The sequence below is a fragment of the Lynx canadensis genome, chromosome D3 (genome assembly GCF_007474595.2).
Source record: "Lynx canadensis isolate LIC74 chromosome D3, mLynCan4.pri.v2, whole genome shotgun sequence".
NCBI classification, from domain to species: Eukaryota; Metazoa; Chordata; class Mammalia; order Carnivora; family Felidae; genus Lynx; species Lynx canadensis.
This window is the reverse complement of record NC_044314.2, coordinates 68,179,078-68,206,532: the sequence shown is the minus strand read 5'-3', so window position 1 is coordinate 68,206,532 and position 27,455 is coordinate 68,179,078. Positions and strand designations below refer to the sequence as shown.

At 49.1% G+C, this 27,455-nt stretch overlaps 1 protein-coding gene and 1 non-coding gene across 2 annotated transcripts in view; one reads left to right on the top strand and one right to left on the bottom strand.

Annotated features, from left to right (window-relative positions):
- The window catches only part of SEZ6L (seizure related 6 homolog like), a 187,151-nt gene that overhangs the window by 4,508 nt on the left and 155,188 nt on the right, over positions 1-27,455 (bottom strand). The window contains 7 exon segments of the mRNA XM_030335829.1: positions 419-521; positions 2,498-2,612; positions 10,020-10,213; positions 17,284-17,476; positions 20,921-21,062; positions 21,064-21,116; positions 27,083-27,279. Coding sequence (XP_030191689.1) covers positions 419-521; positions 2,498-2,612; positions 10,020-10,213; positions 17,284-17,476; positions 20,921-21,062; positions 21,064-21,116; positions 27,083-27,279 — 997 coding nt within the window.
- Positions 18,925-19,009, top strand: TRNAR-CCG. The gene has a single exon. It is a non-coding gene; the product is annotated as a tRNA-Arg (tRNA).

Below are 27,455 nucleotides of genomic sequence, written 5' to 3'. Positions count from 1 at the left end.
CACAAATGTCTGCCACCCAAACGGGTTGGAACGTTGCACATTGTCATTCAATACGGAGTGGAGTTCAGCCAGATGTGGGGTGCGGCCCATTGCCTCTGGTGGGTTCTGACCCATCTCAGCTGTGTCTCCATGGGTCTTTCTCTGGTGCAGCCAAAAGCCTGTGATTTCTTTCTGTGACTGTTGCTGCCCAGAGCAAGCCTTCCAGGCTTGTCATCGGCATGCAAAGAGAGCTGGGTTCTCCCAGCGGTTATCCCCATAGTGGTCACGGTGGGGCTGGGGCAGGACCACCGGCCATGCCTTTCTGGCAGTAGCATCGTGAGCCAAAGGAAATGAAACCTTCTGTTTTGATGTCGGTGCATTCGGAGCAGACAAGGAGGGAGGCACTGGCGTGGGGGGTGGAGAAGACAGACCAACTTACCCCTGTCTCATAAATGGGGTTGTCAAACTCAGTTTCCACGGTGATCTGGCTGTAGGGGTGGGAGTACATCAGGGGCAGGCGGAGGCTGGAGTAATAGCGGCATCTGGAGAAGAGACCATGGAAGAGAGAGAAATTACTTGTCCTGGAGCAGATGACAATCCAAATTGTTCTCAACTTCAACCCAGTCACTGATAACTAAAGCCTTAGTACCTCCCTTACTGGGGAGGGGTAAAGCTCAACTGGTTTCTACCCGTAAGGTGGTTCAAGCGCCTGTTTAATGCAGAGAGAAAAAAGTAATAATGAGCATTTTTTTTAATTTTTTTTTCAACGTTTATTTATTTTTTTGGGACAGAGAGAGACGGAACATGAACGGGGGAAGGGCAGAGAGAGAGGGAGACACAGAATCGGAAACAGGCTCCAGGCTCTGAGCCATCAGCCCAGAGCCTGACGCGGGGCTCGAACTCGCGGACCGCGAGATCGTGACCTGGCTGAAGTCGGACGCTTAACCGACTGCGCCACCCAGGCGCCCCAATAATGAGCATTTTTTGAGCACCTACTATGTACTGTGTTGCCTCAGAGCACCCTTCTCTGACTACCTATTTAAAAGGTGGTTCTTCGGGGCACCTGAGTGGCTCAGTCGGTTAAGTGTCCCACTCTAGGTTTCGGCTCAGGCCATGAGCTCGTGGTGTGTGAGATTGAGTCCCGCATTGGGATACGTGCTGACAGAGTGGAACCTGCTTGGGATTCTCTCTCTCCCTCTCTCTGCCCCTCCCTTGCACCTCTCCCCACTGTCAAAATAAATAAACTGAAAAAAAGGTGGTCCTTCCATTACCACACCTTATCTCTTTCCTTCATTGTGTTCCTCACGGTGTGTTATAATTTGTGTGTTTCTCCTCTCCCCCTACTACACTGTGGGCTCCACAAGGGCAGAAAAAATTTATATTGGGCAGAGGCCTGCCTCAGGGCCTTTGCACATACTGTTTATCTGCCTGGAATCCTCCTCTTCCAGATATTTGCACAGGCGACTCATTGCTTCCAAGTCCTTTCTCAAATGTCATTTCTCAGTGGGGACTCTTCTTTAAAATTCAACCACCTCCTCTAGCCCAGGTCCCTTTTGCTCCCTTCTCAGCTTTCTTTTCTCCCTGCATTCATCACCTCCTAATGTACACAGTCGGCTTTTGAACAACACAGGTTTGAACTGCGCAGGTCCACTTATATGTGGATTTTTCTTTTTGGATAAATACAGTATGGTACCTTTAAGTATTTTCTCTTATGATTTCCTTAATAACACTTTCTTTTCTCTAGCTGGCTCTATCGTAAGCATACAGTATATAATACATATAACATACAAAATATGTGTTACTTGACTGTTTATGTTATCTGTAAGGTTTCTGGTCAACGGCAGTTTAGTGTTCAGGGAGTCAAAAGTTATGTGCAAATTTTTGATCACTGGGTGTTGGCGCCCCTAACCCTCATTTGTTTCAAGAGTCACCTGTATTTACTTCTCTTTTATGCTTTGCTTGTCTGTCTCTCTCCCATTAGAACCTGGACCCCACATATCAAAGATCTCCTTCTGTTTTGTTCACAAGGATGTTCCTAGAATCACCCCGCCCCCCAAAACTGCCCGGCACACAGCAGGTGCCCAATAATTGTGAATTTGAATGACTGAGTGAATATCCTGGCGATGGCTGAGTATCTTCCTTCCTCACTGCGGGCAAGCTCCACGACCCCAACACCCGGGACAACGTCTGGCGCGTGTTGGATTTGTCACGTGTGTCGAAAAAGCGAATGAATGAATGAGTGAATGACGGGGTAGATGTCAGTGTGCCTGGCATTGTGAAAGATGTGTCTCTCTCATTAAGCCACAGCTCCCTGAGGTCAGGGATCATGCCTCCTGCCGTGGGGGGTGGGGCTGGGAGGTGCGCAATAGAAGCGTCTCCCCCGGAGCCGAGTTGAATCACGTCATCTGCAAGCACACAAGTACCCCTGCCCCCAAGCCACAGGTGGTGACGCAGCCCCCCAGTGCTCTGGTCATTGAGTGGACCGCAGCCCCCCACCTCCTGCCCCGAAGCCCCCTACCTGGTGATGTAAATGTAGGCTCCTCCCAGAAGTAAGGAGATGATGAGAACAGGGATGAAGATTGCCAGCGCCATGTTTCCCCCTTCCAGCGATGTCTCTGCTGCCGCTTCTGCCACTAAACACACAAGCCGGTGAAGCCCTCGTGTCTCACGCCCTCGGCCCACGTGGGTACCCGGCTCCCAGGGGAGCACCTGCCCTCCCAGGGCATCGCACAGCCTTGGCCACTGGAGAACCATCCCCAGAGGGGAGAAGAGGCGGACGCTAGAGGGAACGGGGCTGGTTCTTTGCAATGGAGCCCACGGGGCTACGGAGAATTACACTCTTTCAAACCTCGGTCATACCATGCCCATTTTGGGGGGGCGGGTGGCTGGGTGCAGTTGAAATCCGGCTAAATCCCATTCAAGGAGAGACTTGGAGAACATCTCATGTGTGCTGAGAAGGCAGATTTGCTCAGCATCCCATGGAAAACGGGGTGCTTGCTGCACCCAGACTGACAGGTGTCCCCCAGACCCTCCAGGAGAGGGCGCTGGGCAGCCGGGTCCATTCTCAGTACTGCACCTTGCGATGACACCCCAACTGGGGACACCCAGTTTTGACTCCCAGAGGCCGTGGCCGCACCCTCTCTGCCTTTCCGGGAGCCTCTCACCACCGCCCACTGGGTTGTGGAAACTGTTGTAGCTGATGTAAGGGGCCAGGGGCATTTTCCCAAGATAGCTTGATGGGAGACCCTACGTCTCTTCTAGATGCTCGTGCTCCAGGTTCTGTCTGCCATTTCTCCACGGCCACGGCCAATAGAGCTCAGCTGTGCACACCAATCTATAATCCTTTAACTGCCACTCTCCGGAGTCTGAAAAATCGATCCTAACACCCATGACAACTGCATGAGCCCAAAACATTACGATGGCACTCATAATGTCTGAGCCACCCAGGCCTTTGAGACATTCCATGGTTCATCGGTTGCTGAAAGGGCAGCAAAGAGGTGGCCTGAGAAGACACTAACACCACAAAGTGCCCTCTCTTTTCCCTGCGGAGCGACTAATACATGCTCCTCTTCTGCACTTACACCTGAGCCCCGGCCCTGCCTGTTTGGATTACAATGTCATCTGTTGCAAGGGAGAGCAGCTAATGACACGTAATTCACACAGCCCCACGTTCTGAGTGAATTACTTACTGTCAGAAAGCTAAGTGGCTCCAAAAATAATAATAAAGACTGCTTAACTGGTTACAACTTAAAACATGAATATATATATATATATATATATATATATATATATGGTTTTTTTCTGACACCACATCCCTGGTGAGTGGCTTTGTACCAAAGTGAATGGAAATGATGCAGCATGCAGAATGTTTTACGTATGGGAGGGGTTGCAAGGGAAGGAAACATAGACTAAAAGCCAAAACAAAATCCTGGCTAGCTTTTACCGTCCGTTCCCCATGAATAAATCTCACTTGGGAATTTCTAACAGGAGGAGAATCTAAAACCAGGAGGACACAGGGACATGTAATTTGGGGAAGACAAAGACCAAAGGGAACACAGACCACAGGGCATCTGCCAGGCAGACCTTTCCCTCCCAAAGCCAGGGGGGTTCTCAGCATGGGAGGTGGGGCATCACTGGATTTAATTCCCCCAAACAGCACCACGTGGGTGAAAAGTTGTACAACAGGGTTGTGCCTTTCTCAGGACCCTCTGATATTCTGACCCCCATGTTCATAACTGGTAGTAAATCCCTTTCAGGTCATAGTTAGGACCCTAGGTGGCAAATCTGATGGCCTGGTTCTTTTACAATATGTTTTATTTTGAAATTATTTTCAGTAGTGTGAAGATGGGATTTCTGCTTGTTTTTTTTTTTTTTTTTTTTTTTTTTTTTTTTTTTTTTAGCACTTGGAGAAGAATATGCAAGGACCTGCCCTTGTTTTCTGCTATTAGCTTGATTTATTGGATTTTTTTTTTTCATTATGGAACTCACCTTCTAATGCGTGTTCAAAGCTGTCTTGATTAACTGAAAGGGAAATTGGAAGCATTGGTTAATGTCAAGTGAATTCACTCTGCATGGAGTGACGGCAAAACATTAGGGGCAAAAGCCCACGCCATGCTTTGCTGAAGTTAGTACTAGGCTTTTCTTTATCTTGGGCTGCTGGAATTAGCGGAAATGCCTGGACACATTCCCTTCCTAGGGTCCTGAGAGATCGTGAGATAGATACGAAAGAGACAAGGATGACAGTGGTAATAGTGAACAATTACTGAACACTCACTGCATGTCAGACATTGTGCTAAGAGCTTTATACATGTATGTGCTCATTTAACCCTTACAACAATCTCGTTAGGCAGATGCCATCATCATCCCCATTTTGCAGATGAACGAACCGAGGCTCAGAGAAGTAAAGCAACTTTTCTGACCTCACACAGCTTCTGTGCGGATGGAGGCAGGCTTTACGCTCAAGACCGCTCGACCTTCCCCACCCTCTGCTTTTAATCACATAGTTCTGCTCTTTTATTGTTCCTTATGTAAGACAGATTGACCAAAGGTGAGGCTCGAGACAGAGCCCCAAGTCCAGAATCCAGCCAGAGGTGAAACCGTTTTCCTGCTTTGAAATACATGTTTATACGAACCTTTCTGGTTTCCCTTCTATTCCATATTTATTTGGCTATTATTTATATTCTCTGTAAAGCGATTTTCATGCACTGTCACAGACTAGGACTCTCTGGAATTCATTCATTTCCCTGTATTCCTTATACAAGTTCTCTGGAAGTTCAAGGTGATAAGGACTGGCATTCCCAGGTTTTGGCCCCAAAGACATCATGGCAGCTGAGCACAGAAATACGCCCACACGGATGTGTTTCAAAGATGCAAAACTCCAGGGCGAAGGGCTTAGATAAAAGATTGCATTATAAAGGAGTGACAGGGGATGGTCACCAGAGGCCCAGCTGTACTCATGTCCTAAAGTCAGACTTCCTAATCTGTGCCTTGGTCAAAGTCACTCTTTGACTTTAGTCATTACCATGTGATGCCAATTGAATCAGCCAGCTTACTAACTAACTAACTGCAGGTGTCTCTGGAATTAGGGCAACAGGAAAATGGAGGGATGGGGACAGATGCTTCCTGCCCAAGATACGAGCTGGACATTGGGTGCGTGTGTGGGAGCGCAGGGACTCCTACTGAACCTCGGAGCCAGAAGGAAGCCTTGAACTTGTGACCCTTGGAGTGTGGTCAGTGGCTCCTGGGGCACTTGCTAAAATGCAGCCTCCTGGGCCCTGCCTTTTCCTTTTATTTCACACAAAGAGGAACCAAGGTCGGAGAAGGAGGGTGGTTGGCTCAAGGGCATGCAGCTGGTCCACAGCAGAGTCTGGCAGAAGCCCCGCCCCTGAGTCCCAGTCGGGTGGCTTTACATTGGCGCTCAGTCACCTCGCTAACTCCAGATCACAAAATGCCCATGCGGCCCACGTTTTTTTGGAAGGGGAAGTGACTTCTCATTGCCTTACAGAGTCATGGGGTCTCAGGGGTAGAAATGGAGGGGAGAGAAAGATGTAAGGATCCCCCAAGATCCTTTCCTGCCAGAAACTCTGCTGTGCCTGAGAAAGAAAGTGGGGGGTGGGCAGGGGGCCACTCACCTGCTGGGGCTTCAAGGGCTCACCTATCTTAGAACATAGAGGGTTCAGGGATTGAGCAACTTTCATCTTTTCTTATGTTTTTTGATCACGTGTGTATTTCGGATGGCAGTTTCATTTTCCCTTAAGATTGGCAACATCAAAAAAAAAAAAATGATAGCATCCAATGCTGGCAAGGACGTGCGGAAAGGGACATTATCACCCATTATTAGAGGGGGAGCATGAATCACTATGGTTATGGAAAAGGATCTGGCAAAATCCACAAAAACTCAGCATCCACGGATCTTTGCCCACACCACTGATCCCAATTTGAGGAATGTGTCCTATTTGACGAGAAAAGTCAGCACCCGAAGATTCAGTGGCAAGGGTGTTTCTGGGCAACACGAGACCAAACAAACAAGAAACCGGAAAAGAACTGGGAGATCCGTCCACAGAGGAAGGACTGGACGCATCATGATACATCCCAGCGTGGAACGATGGGCGGCAACGAAAAAGATAGGGCAGAAGCCACATTTTTCCTTTTTTTCCAACTTGACGGAGATGTGGGATAAGTGGGGAAAAGCGAAACACAAGGTAAGTATCGTTCGAAGTGTTTTTACTTGGAAACCAACATCCCCTGTCCCACCCCCTTCCCCGCGCAGGTGTATCTATTTGTGTGAGTCCAGAGAACTGGGAGACGGGACACTCAGGGGTGATTAGTACTGGCTTCCGGGGAGGAAAGGAAGGGCTGGGGAACAGAAGAGAAGAGCTGCTAACGCTTCCCTTGAGGCTCTGATTTCTCCTACCTCTTGCACGAGATACTTTTGTAGCTAATCCAAAAGAATATAAACAGTCCTGGGGCAGATCAAAAACGGCCTTTCTATGGTATCCTTAACTTAGATTTCTTATAAAAAAAACTATTAATTTTCATCCACGCAGAACACTTACTAGCAACACCAGATTAATTTCTATTAACGTCCATGTAGCACTTAGAAGGTTTACAGGAAATCTTTACCGGGGGAAAACATCCCTGTGTTTTAACTCTACAAAGCAGATTTCCTGTGCTATCGAAAATAAATTCACACACAGGGCTGGATTTAGTCAAGACTAGGGCAGGAATTTGGGAGGAGGAAGGCAGTTTAAGGAATTTAAGAGGAAGATAGTCATCTTTTTTTTTTTTTTTGAGCTTATTTATTTTGAGACAGAGACAGAGACAGCGCAAGTAGGGGAGGGGTAGAGAGAATCCCAAGCAGGCTCTGCACTGTCAGCACAGAGCCCAGCACAGGGCTTGAACTCGCGAAGCTGTGAGATCGTGACCTGAGCCTAGAGGACTAGACGCTTAACTGACTGAGCCACCCAAGCACCCCAGGAAGATAGTTGTCATAAATCCCGGTTGCTGATTCCTTATTTTCTTTGCATTTCGACACGATCTCTTGCCCTCTTATTAAGAACTGCTTGTATAAAGACTTTGCCCTTGCGGGATAAGCCCCTGCTCGACTCCAGGTGAGAACATCCTGCTTAGGCCCGGTGTTTCCCACATTTGCAGATGCTAAGACCTCACCACGGATGCTGGTTACCCTGCTCCCTGGGTCCTGCTCTAGACCCAGTGGAATTAGCATCTCCCCTGCAGGGACCCAGAAATCTGTTTATACTTGCACTCTGTGTTTGGAAATCACTGCCTTAAATGGTTCTCAAATTCGAAGTGTATTTGAGCAACCCAGAGCTTGTTAAAATGCTTATTTTAGGGTCCTACCCCTCTGATTCTAATTTTGTAGATGTGGGGTAGATTCCAGAATTTATTTCTTGTTTTTTAATGTTTATTTATTGAGAGAGAGGGAGAGAGAGAGAGGGAGACACAGAATACAAAGCAGGCTCCAGGCTCCGAGCTGTCAGCACAGAGCCCGACGCGGGGCTTGAACTCACAGACTGTGAGATCACGACCTGAGCCAAGTCGGATGCTTAACCGACTGAGCCACCCAGGCGCTCCATAATGTGTTCCTAATAAACAGTCTGGGTGATTCTAATGCTGAAGTCACTGGCTGGTTGGAGGCTATCAGCCTAACAGCCGTGAAGCCCCCCCTGACCCAGCCCGCTGGAGAAGAGGCAGGATATTGACAATCAGGAGATGTGGGTTTCAAGTCCCAGATTTGTCTCGTAATAGCTGTGTGGCTTTGAGACAGTCATTTAACTTCTCTGAGCCTCTCTTTTTGTAAAATGGGTACAATCCTTCATTTATCTTAGAGAGTGGTCCTAAGGCTTTAAATGAGGTAATTCAGGAAAAAAAAAAAACATTTAAAAAATTTGAGGTAAATTTCACATAACATAAAATTAACCATTGTAAAGTGTGCAATTTTGTGGCATTTAGCACACTCGCAATGTTGGGTAGCCACCGCCTCTATCTCTTCCAGAACATTCTCATCACCCCTAAAAGGAAACTTTGTACCAACGAAGCAGTTACTCCTTTCTCTCCACCCAGCCCCCGACAGCCACCAGTCTGCTTCCTGTCTCTATCAATTTACCGATTTTGATATTCTTATAAACGTAATCATAGGATATGTGATCTTTTGTGTCTGGCTTCTTTCACTTAGCATAATGTTTTCAATGTCCATCCGGGCTATGGATACAGCAGCACTTTGCTCCTTTTCATGGCTGAATAATATTCCACCATATGGATACGCACATTTTGCTTATCCACTCATCAGTTGATGGACATTTGGGTTGTTTCCATCTTTTGTGAACGATGCCTCTATGAATATTCGTTTACAAGTGCTGGTTTGAATGCCTGTTGGCAATTATTTTTGTGCATATACCTAGGAGCAGAAATGCTGGTTGGAAAACATTTTTAAGACTCAGTGCTGAAGTTCATGAATAAGGCATTTGGGGATCCACTGAGGCGATGGGTTCCCAAATAGAAATGTAAAACTCCATGCTTCCCTTCCTGCTGGGGAGAGAATTCAGAGTATTCTGCCAGATTCTCAAGGGGGGTTTGACTCCATAAAAGGTTAAGATCAACTGGCCTAAAGCATTGAACGGCTTTAAGATATTGTTATTAATCGCACATCTTAAAGACCCAGATAAATGGATCCAAGTCTCACTGGGTATTCCAAGACTTAATTCAATGATGAGGGTTTCACGGATTCTAAATACCATTTCGCTCTTGACCATCTCTGATATGGGGCGTGTCTTACAACCGATGGCATGTTATTCACTCCACGGCCAGCAGGTGGCGCCCACGATGCCCGTGCACCGTCCCCACCCCCGCCCCCACCGTGCACCCACCACAGCCTTTGGAGATTGGGTGCGAGCAGCTTGGGAGACCACCCCAGAGGCAACAGCGCAGCAGTTGTAACCCTTGGCAACCAAATGGTTGGGAAAACGGGGGTGCAGGAGGTGGGAAATGTTTTAAGCCACGTGACCAAAGAGGAGTCAAAGCAGAATGGCTTTCCCTTTATGATGAAAATCTAAGTTTTAAAGAGCGCCTTCAGGATAAAAAAAAAAAAAAAAAGTTAGACAGGGAGGGAGCCAAAGCATAAGAGACTCTTAAAAACCGAGAACAAACTGAGGGTTGATGGGGGGTGGGAGATGGGTATTGAGGAGGGCGCCTTTTGGATGAGCACTGGGCGTTGTATGGAAACCAATTTGACAATAAATTTCATATTTAAAAAAGTCACAAAAATAAATAAATAAATAAATAGCACCTTCAGTAAGTAAAATAAAAAATGCTAAGCCAGGAGAAGGCAGAGTGCGCCATAGTTTAATTGGCAGAAATTTTTTTTTCCCCCTCTCTCAGTGGTGCGGAAAATAATGGCGGTATCTTAGATTTAATGAATACAGTGGCTCGGCTTCTCTTCAGGCCAAGCTGAGAATCCTAAGAAGCCGGACCTGACATCTGCGGGGCCCTCCGTCCCCAGGGTCGAGAGTAGGTTTCTTTACCTTTACACACGGGCAGTGGCCCGTTCCAGTGGGATGGCTGTCCCAGGAGGCATCGAATGGTCACTTAGCCCATGAGCTCAAAGCCTTCGTAGCACATGAAGGTGAGGGACTCTCCCGGCAGGTAGAGCCTCTTGTACAGGATTTGGTACCCGTTTTCAGGCAAGCCAGGGTTATCACATGCCAGCGACTCCTCGCTGAAATGCAAGCCCCAAAGCAGCTCTGATGAGACGATGCAAATCTGTGGGGACGCCCACTCGCAGCCTGTCTGATCTGGCTTTGGCCGGCCTCTCCGTTACCATCTCCCTGCATTCCCCTCAACATCCAACTGGTTCCCATTCCTCAGATCCATCGCCCCGCCCTCCCACCTCCGGGCACATGTGGCACACGGGACGGGCAGATGGCCTGGGCTGCGGAATCTGGGTTAAAATCTGGGTTCTACTATGCACGAGCTGTGTGACCGCCAGCAAGGGCCACACCCTCTCTGAGCCTCAGTTTTCCTCATCAGTCAAATGGAAGAATGGTAGTATCTATCTCACAGGGATGTGGAAGATTAAATAAGACAACGAGTATGAAGTGTTTACAGCATTGTTCTTGGCAGGTCACGGGTGCTCGGTAAATGATGGACGGATGGCAGTGTTGTTACATTATGAAATACTCTTCTCGTGTCTTACACCCTACCTGCCCACCCGCCTGGGTAAGTGTTGCCTTTCAATACTCAGTCTCCATTTCTCCTCCTCCAAGAAGCCTTCCCTGGTGCCCTCTACCCCAAATAGAGTCACTGATCTTTCAGTTCTTCCTCCACCCAGCAGTGAACACGCTGAGTGTATTTAATTATTTAGTATCTGTTTCCCTCCCTGGGGAGGAGCTCGTCAAGGCACGCTTGAAGCTCAGGGTCTGCTCTACAGTAGGACTATCCCATGTGAGCCTAAAGTATACAGTAGGAGCATCATAAATGACGCCTGGCAGCTTATGACTTCTTGGGGAGAGTTGAAACCCATTCCTAGTTTAACCGATCCCAGGCTCTGGACTCCATTTTTCCTGCCCGTGACATAAATGGCCTTGGACAACACCCCACCCTTAGCTGGGCAATGACATTCCCACTCCGAGGATATACCCACACTTTGAAATAAGATCATCTAAGGCAGGTTTTCTCAATGTAGATGCTACTGACGTTTGGGGCTGGGTAATTCTTTGTGGTGGAGCCATCCTGGCCTTTTCGGCTGTTGAGCAACGTCCCTGACCTCTACTCATTAGCTACGGGGAGCACCCTTGTGGTAACAACCAAAATTGTCTCCAGGAACTGCCACTGACAAATGTCTCCGGGGGAGGAGCCAACTCATCTCTGGTTGAGAATCACTGATCTAAGCTTTTTAAACAATTCTGGTTGCAATCCGTGTGAACTTCCCCTGTTCTTTCTCAGGGATACAGCTGAGTTGGACTGACGGTATTAAACATAATCGCAAACCTCCCTCATTTCTATTTTTCTCTGCATTTCTTCCCTCTCCTTAACCGTAGAATGTTTTTAGTATTTAGTTATTTTTGAGAGAGAGCCAGAGCGCACGTGGGGGAGGGGCGGGCAGACAGACAGAGGGAGACACAGAATCCGAAGCGGGTGCCAGGCTCTGAGCTGTTAGCACAGAGCCCGATGTGGGGCTCGAACTCGTGAACCGCGAGAGCATGACCTGAGCTGAAGTCGGACGCTCAACCCGAGCCACCCAGGCGCCCCCCCACCCACAGTTGTTTTTTTTTTTTAAGTTTATTTATTTATTTAGAGAGAGAGAGGGAGGGGAGGAGCAGAGAGAGAGGGAGAGAGAGAATCCCAAGCGGGCTCCACACTGTCAGCGCATAGCCTGACACGGGGCTCGAACTCACAAACCGTGGGGTCGTGACCTGAGCCGAAAGCAAGAGTTAGATGCTTGAACAACTGGGCCACCCAGGCGCCCCTCAGATTCCCTAAGTTATTGCTATGGAATGGTTTGTAATATACCAAGCAAGGAAGCACTGAAACCGTGTGGTAATTAGCAACCAATGTTACTTGGGCGCCTGCCGTTCGGCAGACTCATTGCCATGAGCTTCCGTATTATGCTTGGCATGATCATTCTTTCTGATGAGGACGCCAGTTTGTTCAGAGTCACACAGCTGGCAAGTGGCAGGGCTGGGACGCAAACACGGACCCGCGGGGTTTTAAGTCCTGTGCATTTAGTGGTTCTGCTGCAGTGGAGGGCTCTTCTTGTGGGCTATCATGAATTCCTCCGAGCTACTGCCTTCTCAGAGACAGGAATTTCTAAATGAACATGGGCCACCCAGCTGGAGCCCGGCATATGGGAGCAAGGGTGAGGCCGCTGGGGATGGCGCGGCAGTGGAAACTTTTGCTACGGCCACAGTGTGGCCACGGGGGGCTCTGCCCCGGGCAGGCAATCTCCCCTCCTTCCATCCGCAGTGTTCCGAGGGCAGGGCTGTGAAGAGCCAGGGCCTCCCGGGGAATCCCTAAATGCCTCCCTGGGGAGCCACCCATACAACCCTGGCCGAATGTGTCGGACCCACTACTTTGGGTGGTGTGGTTTGTGTCTTCCGGACAGGAGCCTCAGAAGCCATGCACCATGTCACCGGCAAAGGAGGGAAGTCGCAACAAAAGCCTCCAGGTGCAATAAAGACCACATTAGTACCGCCAACAACAACGATGACCGTAATAGTAACAAGTGCTGTCATTGGTTGAGCGGGCTGGGCCTGAGGGATGCAAAATCCCACGGGATACGATCCTACCAAGTAAGTCACGTATCGATTCTACGAACACATAAAGAGATCATTTCAATACGCTGCCACCAGTGCTGTGATCGGCGAAACTGTAGGAGCCATGGGAGATCACAGGAAGAGAAACAAGACCTAGCCTAGGCAGTCAAGGAGGCCTTCCTGGAGGCGGTGATGCTGGGGATTTATTATTTCCTCCCCAGACCTATCCTTCCTCCTTCCCTTTACAACAGACCTCAGGCTCCACGAGAATGTGGATCATGTCTGTTTATACGTCCCCACACGGTGCACTGAAGCACCCCCGGGGGTGCCACCGTCTGAGATTGTTTAAAAAATTTTTAAAAACAGACCCATGGGAGCTGTTCCAACATTAGATAGAGCTACATTCTTTTTTGACGATGCCCCGTCTTTGCAAAGCTGAGTTTTCTGCGGTGACTACGCGGAAAAGCAAAAACTATGATAAAATCAGTATGGAATGGAACGAAAGGGGCAGAGTGCAGCCTGTCGCCAAATATGAGAAATTTGGTGGAGCCCAAGAGGCACCCACATCCCTGTAGCTGTGACTCTAGTTATTTAAGAATGCAATTAAGATCAAATCTTTTCATATGCGCATTACTTTTTCAAATGACTACGGAGTTGTGAGTATATAGGCTATTGACGAAGCTGTTTGGACCAGACGAGTTAACGAATGGAACCGTGAGGTATTCTGGCCCAGGGTATTTACCCCAAAAAATTCCTGAGATGGCAAAGGGTACTGTGAATTGCGAGGGTTTGGACGTGCCTGTGCCCGCATTTGAATAACCAAATGGACTGCTTCCAACCGCCCCGCCTGGGAGGGAGTATCATACCCTTTTTTTTTTTTTTTTTTTGCAGCTGAGGGCTTTGAGGCCCAGAGAGGGCAAGCTACTCGCCCGAGGTCACCCAGCAGAGCTGGGGGTACGGGCCTGGCTGTGAATTCCACGTACTTCTTTTGCTTGACCTGTCTGTCCTTAAAGGCACGAAAAGACATGGTTTTGAGTCCCCGCTGGACCCAGCTATGGCCTTGAGCAAGCCACCCTGAACAGGAACCGGAGACAGCCAGGGCTCTGTCTGCTTCGTGGAGGACCTTTGTCAAAGCAGAGGGCTACAACTTTTCTCGGAAGCTGGGACTCTGCAGGACGATCAGGATGGGAAACGATGCTTTTGGGCTTAGGCTTGGGTTGGAATCCTGGGTTCCCCCCTCCCCTGCTGTGTGACTTCGGGAGAGCTGCTCATTCTCTCTGGGCCTCCTGTGCCTGCTTTTAAGTGAACCCACCTACCACCCGTACGTGTGTTCCAACCGTCTGAATGCCGGAGAAGGGCTTGCAGGGCAAAGGAGCCCATCCAGTGGGGCTGGTCCCCCCTGTTCCGTAGAGGAAACACTCCCAAACTGTGCACGCCTAACACACGCATCCTTACAAACACCCTCAGAACCTAATACCAACCTCCCTCTCTCACCCTGGGCCCCTGATGCCAGAACCTGACCATCCTCTGCCTCGAATCTCCTGCCGGGCTCGTGCCTGTAACAGGTTCCTCTTTGGGCTTCCGGGAGCCTCGCATGTCTCCTGACGCCCAGCTTGGCTTGTGACTCATTAGACGGGTGTCAGGGAAGCCATCACAACGGAGATTCTGGGTGAGTCCCGAAGGGAGGGAGGTGTGTGCCTCTCAGAAAAACCCAGCAGCGGTGTAGCTCAGAGGGTCTTGGAGGTGGGGCAGAAGGAGGGAAGTGCAGGGAGGGAAGGACAAGGGAGAAGGAGACAGAAGGAAGGACGGAAGGAAGGGAGGAGGGCGGTGAGGGGATGGGGATGCGAGGAGGGAGGGCGGAGGGAAGGGGGGGGAGGGAGGAAGGGAGAAGGAGGGAAGGGAGGGGGAGGGAGGGAGGAGAGGGAGAAAGGAAGGAAGGAAGGGAAGGGAGAGGGAGGAGGAAGGAAGGGCGGGAAGGAAGGGAAGGGAGAGGGAGGAAGGAAGGGAGGATGAAGGAAGGAAGGAGGGGAGAAGGAAGGAAGGGAGGGGGAGGGAGGGGGAGGAAGGAAGCCTTCCTTGCCTTCTTTTTTTCTTCTTTCTTTCTTTTTTTCTTCCTTCTCCCTTGTTCTTTCTTTCTTTTCTTCCTTCCCTTTGTTTTCTTCTTTTTTTTCTTCCCTCCCCTTCTTTCCTTCTCTTCTTCTCATTCCTCCTTCCTCTCCTCCTTCCTTTCTTTTTCTTTCTTTTTTCTTCCTTTTCTTTCTTCCTTCCTTTTCTTCTTTCTTCTTCAATGCTATCTTCACCTTTCAGTACTTTAAATAAGCTTTATTTTTAGCTTCTCATCTCTGGGTCTCTGCAGCTTGACTGGTTCAAAGCGTTCTGATCACCCTTACAGTCACCAGGAGGAAATGGGAAACGCATTTGGTTTCCTGGGCTGCTGTAGCAAAGTGCACTTGACCAGGGGTTGGGGGCGGGGGGGGGGGCTTTGAACAACAGAAATGTATGGTCTCACAGCTCTGGAGGGTGAAAGTCTGAGGTCAAGGTGGCCACGGGGTCACGCTCCCTCTGAAACCCGGGGGGAAGGATCCTCCCGTATCCCCACCTGGCTTCCAATGGTAGCTTGGGCAATTCTCGGTGTTCCTCGACTGGTAAGCCTGGAATCACGCTCTCCCTGGGTTTCCATGTTCAATTTCCCTCTTCTTCTGAGGACACCAGGCACTGGACTTGTGCCCATCCCAGTCCTGTGGGACCTCATCTTCGCTTGACTACCTCTGCAAAGACCCTAGTTCCAAAAAAGGTCCAAGTTACGGCATCGGGGGGCTAGCCAACACTTCCTTCCAGGAGACACAGTTCTCCCCATAAGGTGGTGTCCACCTGGCCCAAAGGTCTGGGGACTGGAAGGGGATGTGCTTGCGGGTGAGGGCTTAGGGCCATGGGCTATCACTCCGCTGGGACATCCCTGCCCGGGTTTGTACCCTGCCACCTGCAGCGAAATAAGGCGAAGGTAAAGCTGGTGGTAGGCACCCTGGAGTCCAAGGCCGGAATCCCAGCTCTGCTCATGGAACAGAGTTGTGACCTTGATCACATGTCTCTGTGGGTCTCAGTTTCCCTTCCAGGCACACATACATGCATCCACGCACTTACAGATATATACACAGTATGTGCATTTACACACCTCTACGTTCGCACGCGTGTATAATCTGTTTCGCAATGTGTTGCGTACATTCAGTCAACAAAAACTGTTGTTACCTATTTTTCCCATCTGAGGCCTGGTTTCTTTAGTATATTTGCACACACACACACACACATACATATATATGCACGTTCACAAATGCATATCATGTGGTTAGCACAATGTCTTACACAATCGATACATAATGACCATTGTTGTCTGTAAAAGGGAGCCAACGTGTCTTGTGTCTGAATTACCCATCAGCTGTACACAGCATTTTACCTGCGAGATGCCCTTAGCTCTGAAATTCTAGGACTTGGACTAAAGAGGCAGATGGGGACCCAAGGTGTGTGGTCCAAGATTCTTTGTTCCGTGGGAACACGGAACAATAAAGTCTCCCTTTTCTGTGCAGAAGCCTTTAATGTTGATGTAGCCATACTAGCAGCTTGGAGCCTGCCTGGGAGTCTCTCTCTCCCTCTCTCACTCTTTGCCCCTCCCCTGCTTGCACACGTGCACGCGTGCTCACTCTCACTCTCCCTCTCTAAAAATAAATAAATAAACATTAAAAAAATATTAGCGGGGCTGACGGGTTCTCAGGTCCACATATTATTGTGTGAGGCTTTCCTCCTTCTGTGTAGCCTCTTGATTTCTCTAAGCGATGGTTCTGACCCCTGGCTGCACATTGAAACCCGGGGGAGCTCTGAAAAACCCCAGTGCTCGCACTACGCCCCAGGCCGGGAGCATCAGACTCTCTAGTGAGTTTTAAAACTTCTCGGGTGATTCCTCGTGCGGTCAGCCTGAGACCCCTGGACCACCGCCCTCCACCTCCCCAGCTTGGCAAGAAAAGAATTCCTCCCTTGTCAGAGTGACTTCAGAAGCCTTTTTGCTTTTTATTTTTTTATGATTAAGAAAGCCCAAAAGTCTTTTCCTAACCCAACATTTGTGTTAGGGGTTTCACACAGATAAGGCCAAAGAGAGTTTAAATCGGCCTGTTTCGTGTCCTGTGGACGACCTGATTTTCAGCAGAGGCAGGCAGGTCTGGGTTTGACCCTGGCCTCCACTATTAACTGGCTGTGTTTCACGGGGCAATGACTTGACTTCTCTGAACCTTAGTATTCCTCTTTTGAAATGGAGACAACAGTACAATGCTCACGAGGCTACCTGAGGTGAAGGGAGGTGAATCCATAAATATTACTGTAACTGACATGCTGTCCGATGCCTTCAATCTGCCAGCTACGGCGTGGGATAGTAATAATAATAAACCCTCCCGAAGGCTGGAATGCGTCCTCCTAGCAGCCCAGCCCTCCACCACGAACACGAGGAAGCGGAGCCACTCAGGCATCAAGTCAACACAACAGGACTCACAAACGCAGTGGGGCAGGCGCTGAGGTCCAGATGGGCGTGCCGGTCTCGCGGCTGTAGCAGGTCAGAAGAGAGCTCCCTTCCAGCACAAAGCCCGGGTTGCAGGTGTATTGGATGGTGGTGCCCACCAGGAGTACGGGATCCGAGATTAAGCGGGTTGAGTGGTCCACTTCCCCGGGGTCGGTGCAGTACATGACTAGGGTGAAATCAGACCGGGAGGGCATTAGGGCTCTGGATGATCACAGGTTTGCTGAGAGCTGCGGGATGACGTGGGAAGTTTCCTAACTCGGTTCTTTTCCTGTTTGGAAGATCATGCACCTGAGCCCATCAAAGGTGGCTGGAGAACAGGCCAGGATGAAACAGATTTGCATTTAATTCCACTTACAGGAAGCAGCCCAAAGAAATATTTGCATCAGGGCCCAAAGCCCTACGTATGAGGTTGTACATCATTGCACCATGATTTGTAATGGTACAAAGAGAGAGAGAGAGAGAGAGAGAAACAGTGCAGATCCTTTGACAGGGGAAGAGTTAAATACGGAACAGACTTTCTTTTTTTTTTTAAATTTTTTTTTCAAGGTTTTTTATTTATTTTGGGACAGAGAGAGACAGAGCATGAACGGGGGGAGGGGCAGAGAGAGAGGGAGACACAGAATCGGAAACAGTCTCCAGGCTCTGAGCCATCAGCCCAGAGCCCGACGCGGGGCTCGAACTCACGGACCGCGAGATCGTGACCTGGCTGAAGTCGGACACTTAACCGACTGTGCCACCCAGGCGCCCCGGAATAGCCTTTCTATAGAATCCTGAGCAACCACCGAAGAGAACAGAGTGAGGAGCCCTTCACTGCTTTCTTTGTGGTGCTTGAATCTAGCAAAACAAGCACCCATACTTTTCAATTAAAAAATCAATAGACATAAAAGGAAGACAGTAAACCAATTAAAAAAGAATGAAGGAAGACAACGTGTGACATGAAAAGCGTCTGGATTTCTGAGCTGCAAATGGCAGGCACCAGGCACTTTGTATACGGTGATCCCTGTTGTGGCAAAATATCGGTCTCTCCAGCCGTTTCTGTAGGGATATCTCTCTGCCTATGTTTGCACGGGACACATGCACATACGTGTATCTGTGTAACACACACTGTGACTGGAACAGCACAGAATAAACTTTTAAGAGCGGCATCGTTTCTCGAGAGTGAGATCATGAGGGATTTTCACTTTGTACCCCGAAATGTTGCTACTGGTTGAGTACCGTAAGGAAGCACTTGCTGCTCGGGTGACGTTAAGATTCGGTTACGTGCATCTTTTAATGTCAAGAGTGTAGTTTAAGCGATGAACGAATGAAAGGCAGGCACCAAACCCACACTCAGGACTTCTCAGGGGAGACCTCACTGTTCTGAGGACGTTCTGCTGTTCTCATTTCACAAAAGAGAAGCCACCGAGGCGGGTTGGTGGATCTCGCTCGGTCTTAGATGTGGAGCCCTGACAGGCAACCAGCGTGGGAACCTAACGCTGATACCCAGAAGGGGCCCAGTGCAGATTCACTGGCTTTAATTTGTGCCTTTTTCTGGTAAAATGGAGGCAGTTGAGAGTTTCCCACAGATAGCTAGCTTAGTCTCCTCCAAGCCTTTAAAACTCATTAACGTGGGGCGCCTGGGTGGCTCAGTCGGTTGAGCATCCGACTCCGGCTCAGGTCACGATCTCGTGGTCCGTGGGTTCGAGCCCCGCGTCGGGCTCTGTGCTGACGGCTCAGAGCCTGGAGCCTGTTTCAGATTCTGTGTCTCTCTCTCTCTCTCTCTCTCTCTCTGCCCCTCTCCTACTCATACTCTGTCTTTCTCTGTCTCTCAAAAATAAATAAACGTTAAAAAAAACCCTCATTAACGCAATGTGTATCATCATTATTTAAAACATCTAAAAATCATTATTATTAAAAATTTAAAATTAGTATTATTCAAAAAATTTAAAATCATTCCTCAAAAAATTTAAAAATCATGATTATTCAAAAACTGTAAAATCATTATTCAAAATATTTAAAATCATTATGTTTCAAAAGTTAAAAGTCATTATTGTTCAAGAATTTGACAAATCATTGTTACTAAGAAAATTAAAAATCATTAAGACATGTATATTTAAACACTGTTTATTTTTTAGTTAAAAATTTTTAATGTTTACTTACCTTTTTATTTAATTTTTAAAAATGTAGAGTTTTGAGAGAAAGAGAGAGCACGCGCAAGTTGGGGAGGGGCAGAGAGAGAGGGAGACACAGAATCCGAAGCCGGCTACGGGCTCCGAGCTGTCAGCACAGAGCCCGACGCGGGGCTCGAACCCATGAATTGTGAGATCCTGACCTGAGCCGAGTCGAACACTTAACTGACTGTGCCACCCAGGCTTCCTATTGATTTATTTTTTTCATGTTTATTTTTGAGAAAGAGAGAGAGCATGAGCCAGGCAAGGGGCAGAGAGAGAGGGAGACAGACGATGCGAGGCTGGCTCTGCACTGACAGCACAGAGCCTGGTGCGGGGCTCGAACTCACAAACCCATGAGATCATGACCGGAGCTGAGGTCGGACGCTCAACGGACTGAGCCACCCAGGAGACCCCGAAAACATTTTAAAATCACGACGACGTAGATCATGTTAATGTGCCGGTGATATGTCTCACCACACGTGCTGTCCTCCCTGTGGGCTTTTCATTTTCTGTCACGATTCACACACATGAACACAGACACTACGTAGTGTCGGGGAACAGGTGTTTATGCAGCCCATTCTGTGGATTTCTAGCAAGCTCTCTCCTGTTTCTCCCCATTATAATCAACTTTCCTTGCCACTGGAATATTTCTGACAGGGATTGCCTGTAGCCCTCCCTTCCCCCCCAACCCTTCCCCGATACCCTCTTTCCCTGCTGACACTTAATATTTCGTATCGTGCAACTGGTCACTCCAGGCAGGCTGAGCGGGTCTCCCGAAGTCTCCCCAAGGGTTCCCAGCAAATGGCTGCAGATTGGAGGCTTGTGTAGGAGGAGGTAGGAAGCCAATGGTTAGTGGGAAGAGACCACCCTCAAATTTACCTCCCCCACCTTCCACCAACTAAGGCTTCGGTGTAGAAACCAGAAGCACTTTCTTCTTGGCTGGCTTCTCGAGACACCAGACGCAGCTGTCACCGGCCACGCCTGGCCCTCACGCCTGATGTCATCTTGCAGCCAAGCAAGACCAATCCAAATGGGACCTGGGAGCCCCAGTTCGAAACTCCTATCGCAGGTAGCTGGCTTCATCCAGGTAGCCACCATTCCAGCCTCCTGGGTGCATTGGTCTTGCTTTGCTGCAGCAGGCATTTTAGCGACCAATCTGAATGACATTTTAACGTGGGCTTACATTCCCACGTACCGCACTCTACACCACCCCTTACTGTCTCGCACTCAGTCTGTTTCACTCATTTCCATCATCTGCCAGGCTTCCGGAGGCTCCTGGGTCTGACAGCCCTGCCCTTAGAGCCACAAGATGACAGCTGGGAGCAGCGCCAGTGAGTTGGTGGGGTAGGAGGGAGGCCAGATCTGACAGTAAGTGATTCTGCGGCATCTACGTGAAAAATACTCCACGGGAGGGATTCGCCACCCCCAGACCCAGAAGAAGAAAACCGGAGGGCTCTTACTTTTCTCGCAAAACGGGGGGTCACTGCTCCAGCTGAGGTCCCACTGGCAGGTGAGGGTGTCACTCCCCACGATGTCATAGCCGGGGTCACACTGGTAGGTGATTCGGGCTCCTCTCACGAGCTCCGTGTGAGAGGTGGTTTTTCCAGCCGTTCTGGATCTCGGGCAAGTCTGAGCAGGAGTCATTCCTTGACACCTCTTTAAACAAAAACATCGTCCTTGGATGAGGAGGTGGGCCTTCCCTTACAACGTCAGAGGAAAGGTGCAGACAGAAGAAAAGGTCTCCAGAAAGAAGCAACCCACTTCAAAAAAATCCCTTAAATTGCAAGAACTCTGCTCCAGCGGGATCTTTACGATGAGCTTTTCCCCATGGGCCACTGAGCCTATCAAGCATTCTTTTGGTTTGACAAAGTCCGTGTAGGATTTAGAACGAGACAGAATCCTAGCTCTGACACTGACTAGCAACGTGATTTGGGGGACAGCCACTTCTCTCTGGGTCTCGGGTCCTTCCCTTCCATGATGCCTGCCCTCACCCCATTATTCTCACCTCCAGGGATTCACACTCTCCTGTACTCCCCGCAACACCAAACAGGGCTGATGTGCACAGCCAAAGGACTATTGTAGAAGTGATAATGTGTGACTCCGGCACCTAGATCATCAAAGATGTTGAGAGGCCCTCCTCTTGCTCTTTGGAGAAAGCAACTGCCACGTTGTGAGGATGCTGCGGCGGCCCTCTGGAGAGACCCATGTGGAGAGAATCTAAGGCTTCCCGCCAACAATGGGCATTGACTTGCTAACCGCATGAGTCAGCCATATTGGAAATGGCGCTCCCAGCCCCAATCCAGCGTTCAAATGAGTGCAACCCCAGCTGACACCGTGAGGACACCGTGAGTACAAACCCATGAGAAATCCCAAGTCAGGACCACCCAGCACGAACTCCTGAATTCCGGACCCACAGAAACTGTGAGATCATAAACGTGCACTGCTAATTTTAGGGGGTGGGGATAATTTGTTACACAGCAATGGTAGCTAACGCTCCCAGCCTCATCCTAAGCCGGTCTGTAAGTACATGGGTCTGATGGATTTGTGATATATATTTTTGCAATCTGGATTAAGAGAAACACTCATCTGTGGAAATAAAATAATTATTGGTGCATTCTTCCAATCATGTTGCAAACCATCAGCGAACGTTAACTGCACTCCCAAAACATGCTACCCCCAGCTCATTACCATAGAGTCTTCCCTTGGAATAATCCCGCTTTCCTTCGGCAAATCCTCGTTACTGAGCCAGCAACCCAAAGCCCGACCTTGCTTCCAAGTGCCCACTGCACAGATTTTTGAGAAGCGAGCTAATGATGCTGTGCAATGAATCCGCAGCTCTCATGTGCTTTTGCGGAAAGCAGAGTGTACCTTCGCCGTCCGCAGGAAAGTCATTCTGAGAAAAAAGCGATGGCTTTTCCTGGGATTTCATCATGACTTTATTTGGGGAACAGAGATCTCACGGGTGTCTGCCAGAAGAAGGGGAGAGGGAAATGGCTCCTGGAGTTGCTTCGTGGGGAACAGGAGCCTCTATATTTAGGCCTTTGAAAAATCAGCCAAGCCCAGGATTTAGGACACAGCTGCAAATGTTCAAGCTATGGATGAAAGGGGAGAAACGGGGGCAGATACTGGATATATGGTTTGCCTTGTGCCAAGTGCTCGGAGGTGGAGAAAGGTTTGCTTGTCTGACTTTTCAGTCTGAGTCAGCATGGCTACACGCTCCTGTGAGACCCACCGTCTCCTTTGCAGTGCTCACATTCTTGATTATCAAGTTGGAGCCGCCATGACTCAGATCTTGGCCCCAATGTTCACTAATTAGCTGGCTTTGGCTAAGTCACATAGCCTTCCTGTTCTTTGGTTACTAGACTCCACCCCCGGAGACCCTGATTCAAGAATTTGCACATTTACCCAGCACCCCAGATGGAGGTTCCAGCCTTATGGGCCCTTAACTTTGTTAAGAATGAGAAAGCTGGCCTAGGAGTTGGAGGACCTCCCCTTCGGGTCTGTCCTTCTTTTAGAAGCTGTGTGATTCCAGTTATGTTGATAAACATCTCTGAACCTCACTGTCCTCAATCATAGAGTTGAGATCAAGAATTATAACCCTGGGGGTGCCTGGGTGGCTCAGTGGTTAAGTGGATCCTGCTTGGGATTCTCTTTCCCTGTTTCTCTCTCCCTCTCCTGCTCACATTTGCATACACGCTCTCTCTCTCTTCCTCTCACACTCAAAATAAATGAACTTGAAAAAAGAATTATGACCTTGTTTATCATTTAAGGCAATGTGAAAACTAAATGTGCATGATATGACACTAAGATGATGTTAAAATTTTTTTTTTAATTTTAGAGAGCGCAGGAGTGGGAGAGAAGGGCAGAGGGAGAGAGAGCGAGAGAGAGAATCTTAAGCAGTTTCCATGCTCAGCATGGAGCCCAACGTGGGGTTCGATTTCCACAACCAAGAGGTCATGACTGAGTGGAAATCAAGAGTCAGATGCTTAACTGACTGAGCCACCCCAGCACCTCACTAAGATGAATTTTGTATGGTTTTATTGATTTGTTTGACTAAGATTTTGTGAGCACTTACTATATGCCAGGCCTAGGAATATGAGGATCTGAAGTCATGGTCCTACGCTCATGGTCAAGAGCAGCATCATGGTCCAAGTTTTGGGCAAAGAAAATACTCAAGGGGAGCCTGGGTGGCGCAGTCGGTTAAGCGTCCGACTTCAGCCAGGTCACGATCTCGCGGTCCGTGAGCTCGAGCCCCGCGTCGGGCTCTGGGCTGATGGCTCAGAGCCTGGAGCCTGCTTCCGATTCTGTGTCTCCCTCTCTCTCTGCCCCTCCCCCCGTTCATGCTCTGTCTCTCTCTGTCCCAAAAATAAATAAACGTTGAAAAAAAATTTAAAAAGAAAATACTCAAATGCACTGAGTACATGCCTCCATTAACCAGTCTTATGCTCATGGCAGACGTCACTAATCAATCATCACAATCTCTTTCTTTGAGTCAGACCAAGACCTCCAATCCTCAACACAGACTCCCAGGAATTACTGTTATTTGATTGGAGTTGACCTACAATATGGAGCGTATTTATTGCCCTAGGATTGGAGGAATAAACACACAAGTGACTAATATCTTTTTGAAAACTCACCCATCTCTGCTTTTTTATTTCCTTGCCTCCATGCACTTTGGCCACAGACACCAGCAAAGCACAAGAAACAATGAGGAGAACGGTTCTTTGCTCCTTTCTGGGCAAAGCTGAATTATGGGAGATCAGAATCATGTAAGCCCCGTGTGTTTCTGTAGAAGGTTCTGCCAGCAGTCTTAGCAGATAGCCTTGGCCGCATTGCAGAGGTGGGTATTGGCCTAGAGATCAGTCTAGGGGCTTCAGAAATCTCTAGATGACCGTGGAAACCCCTGACCCTTCCGTGTGACCTTTCAGTGCAATGAGAATTGCATCTATGCCTAGTTAAACCCAGGATAGCAACGACCTCCCCCATGCCATAGCAGACGGCATTGGGCGATCCTGTCATTCTTCTCCCACTGACTTCAGGCGTGGCCTCCTTGGAGTTCTTTTCAACATGATCTTCAACACAGATAGTCACAAGCAATTGACAGCATCAGGATTAAATGCAGAAACCCACCTGCCTTCCCTGTGAAATCGAGCGTGTGTTTCTTTAACAGAAAGAAGAACACAACTGTTCTCTTTTTGTGTACCCACATTAGCCAGGCTCTGTGTCCCTAAAACCCCACTGGCCTCTCCCACGGGGCAGCATGTGATCCTGACATTGTTAACGGGACTGCCTCCCCCACTTTCACCAGCCAGAGAAAGAAAGGCAGGGAGAGCTGTCTATTCATCCTCGGGTCCTGGAGCCTAGTGCAGGGCCTGGCACATATAGAGAGACTCTTGGGAACCAAACTCTCTGGAAAATGGAGATAATGAAATAAAATAATGTATGTAAGAGTGCCTGCCAAGTGCAAGTCATCACGCAAATCTAAAGTTTCAGCTTCAATAAATAGGAACACCTCCTCTTCAAGATAGTGCCAAAGTGAACATTGGCCAGACTTCGGGTTAACCTTGAGCAGCCTTGCACAGGGTCAGATTTCCGCCACCAGACTGAATGCAGTTTTGGAAGGCTGACTCAGGCACCAGAGGGGACAAATGAGCAAAACCATGACCTCATCTTCCAACTGGGAGGCGGAGGGGTGGGCAGGAGGAGAAGAGAGGGCTAAGGAGAGAGACTGAAGCCAAGCCACCAGAAACTCTCCTTCCAAAGGCAGCTGACTCTGGAGGGCACCTCGCCTAGATAGCCAGCAAGAGCTGTTCTGCTATGCCCAGCTTCCCCCTCGCCCCAGTAAAAAATGGAGAGCCCATGGAAAGTGGCAGCAGTAACACTCTGAAAATACTTAGCAGTACAATCAAGGGAAGAAAGGCCCCAGAGAAAGATAAAAGAGAAGATCAACACTTGTGTCTGCCTCTCTGAGAGTAGCAGAGCGGGAAGGGATGAGAAATGTCTACCAGCCAGAAACAAAGAAACCAAAAAAGCCAGGGACTTGTTTTCACATGCATGCGGCTCTTTGAGGCAGCCAATGGTCAAGGAAGGGGCTTGTATTTTAGAGGCAAGAGGTGGTACACAGCAGACGCTTTATATTAGGATGGACGGGCAAATCTTCGAGCCAAGGGGAAGGGGGAACCAAAGACACAGAATCTGGATCAAGCTAGAGGGTCTTTGGTGGTGGGCATGGTAGAGGGGAGACTGGAAGAATGAGAGCTCTTTTTATCCCCCTTTTCCATATGGGAATCAAGGTGTCCACCTAGCTCCTAGGTGACACAAGTGAGTTTTCCGGTTGCTGGCGCATCTTGCCCGTTGAAATCCTCAGGGCACAACCACCCACCATCTTGGATGCCAAAAGAGGTTAGGTCTTGAGTACCTCCTGGTGTCTCCCAAGTTCTCTGCTATTGCCAAGAAGATCAGGTGCAGAGAAACACTAAGAGTGGGGATTCAGGAAGCCTGTGGGTGAGCCTCAGGTGTGCGAGGACACTGGGACAGCTGTGGTTCCATCTCCTGGGATGGGCAGAGGGACAGGAGCAGCAGTGGAAACTCCTGGGTGGTGGTAAGGGTGGACGGTAGGGATGGAAAGAGTTCTGTATGGGTCATGTTAAATCTGAGATGCGGTTACACATGCAGAAGGGTAGTTAGCAGGGAGTTGAGTAGATAGTTCATGAGAGAGGTCAAGGTTGGCGGTATGAATTAGGGGCCAATGGAACACAGAGAAGTATTGCTTGCAACCATGGACTGGACGACACAGCACATGGGTGAGTCTAGACAGAGGACTCAGGACGGAGTGGGACCCTCCAGCATTCAGAGGTTGAGCAGAGAAGGGTGACTGCAGCAATGAAGAAGGGGGGGGGGTTCATAAGTGGGGGATGGGGAGGGAAGGCTGTGGATGGAAGAAACAGTAAGAAGAGAGTGTCGGATGATCGAGCGTGAACTTAGCCTGAACTTCACAGCATGTGTTTTTTGGATTTTGTTTGTTTGTTTGGACACGAAGGGGACAGAAATGGTTTGGAAGCCGCATTGAAGATCAAGGAAGACTCCTCTTGCCTCTCTTATGTCCCTCGGGACTGGAGGTGGAGGGCAAGTGCCTTCTGCATTCAGTGGGGCTGCAGGGGAAGAAGAGACCTTAGGAAGAGCCAAGCTTCAGGTCAGGCAAGCTGATGGAGACGGGGCTTTGAGAAGTCACAAACACAGGACAGTTTGCTGATGATATAAAATCCCAGCTGACTACCAGGGGAACGCTGTGACTCTGAAAGTCATGAGGCATTATCTACTGAGTCCTGGTATGAAGCCTCTGGAGCAGCTATCAGTTTTTCCATTTTACAGATGACAAAAAAGCTCAGAGAGGCCAAGCGACTTGCCCAAGATCCCACAGCCACTGATAGCAGCACTAAAACTCAAACCTGGTCCTTCCAACCAGAGAGTCCAAATGCTTAAAAACTACATACATTTACTGTGCCCATATAGCACAAAACCCCCACAAAGACTCATCTAAAGAAATCATCTAACACAACACACACCACACACACACACACACACGCATGCCCATACACAAATTGACGGGAGGAGACACTTACCTATGTAGTTCATGATGAATCCCTGGCCCTTCCCAAAGATGAGGCCAGCAGGATCTGAGTGGAACTGGATGGTTAGGTCTGGCGTGGACGAGTACAGCTTCTGGGGGCCCGCTGTTCCCAAGTACTGCCCCAAGATGTGAGGCATGACCTCATCGCCATCATAGATAGTCAGGATGTCGCTGTTGCTCAGGTTCAGGCTTGGGGGTGGGACAAAGAGAAGAGGAGAGGTCTCGTGAACTATAATCACGGGCATACAACAAGCCTTTGATTAGTTTTTCAGGCAACACACATGTTCCCAAGGCATCCTAGGTAGCAGGTACTAGGCTAGGACCCTGGGGGGAGGGAGGCATGGATCACAGATGTGACCGGGGCA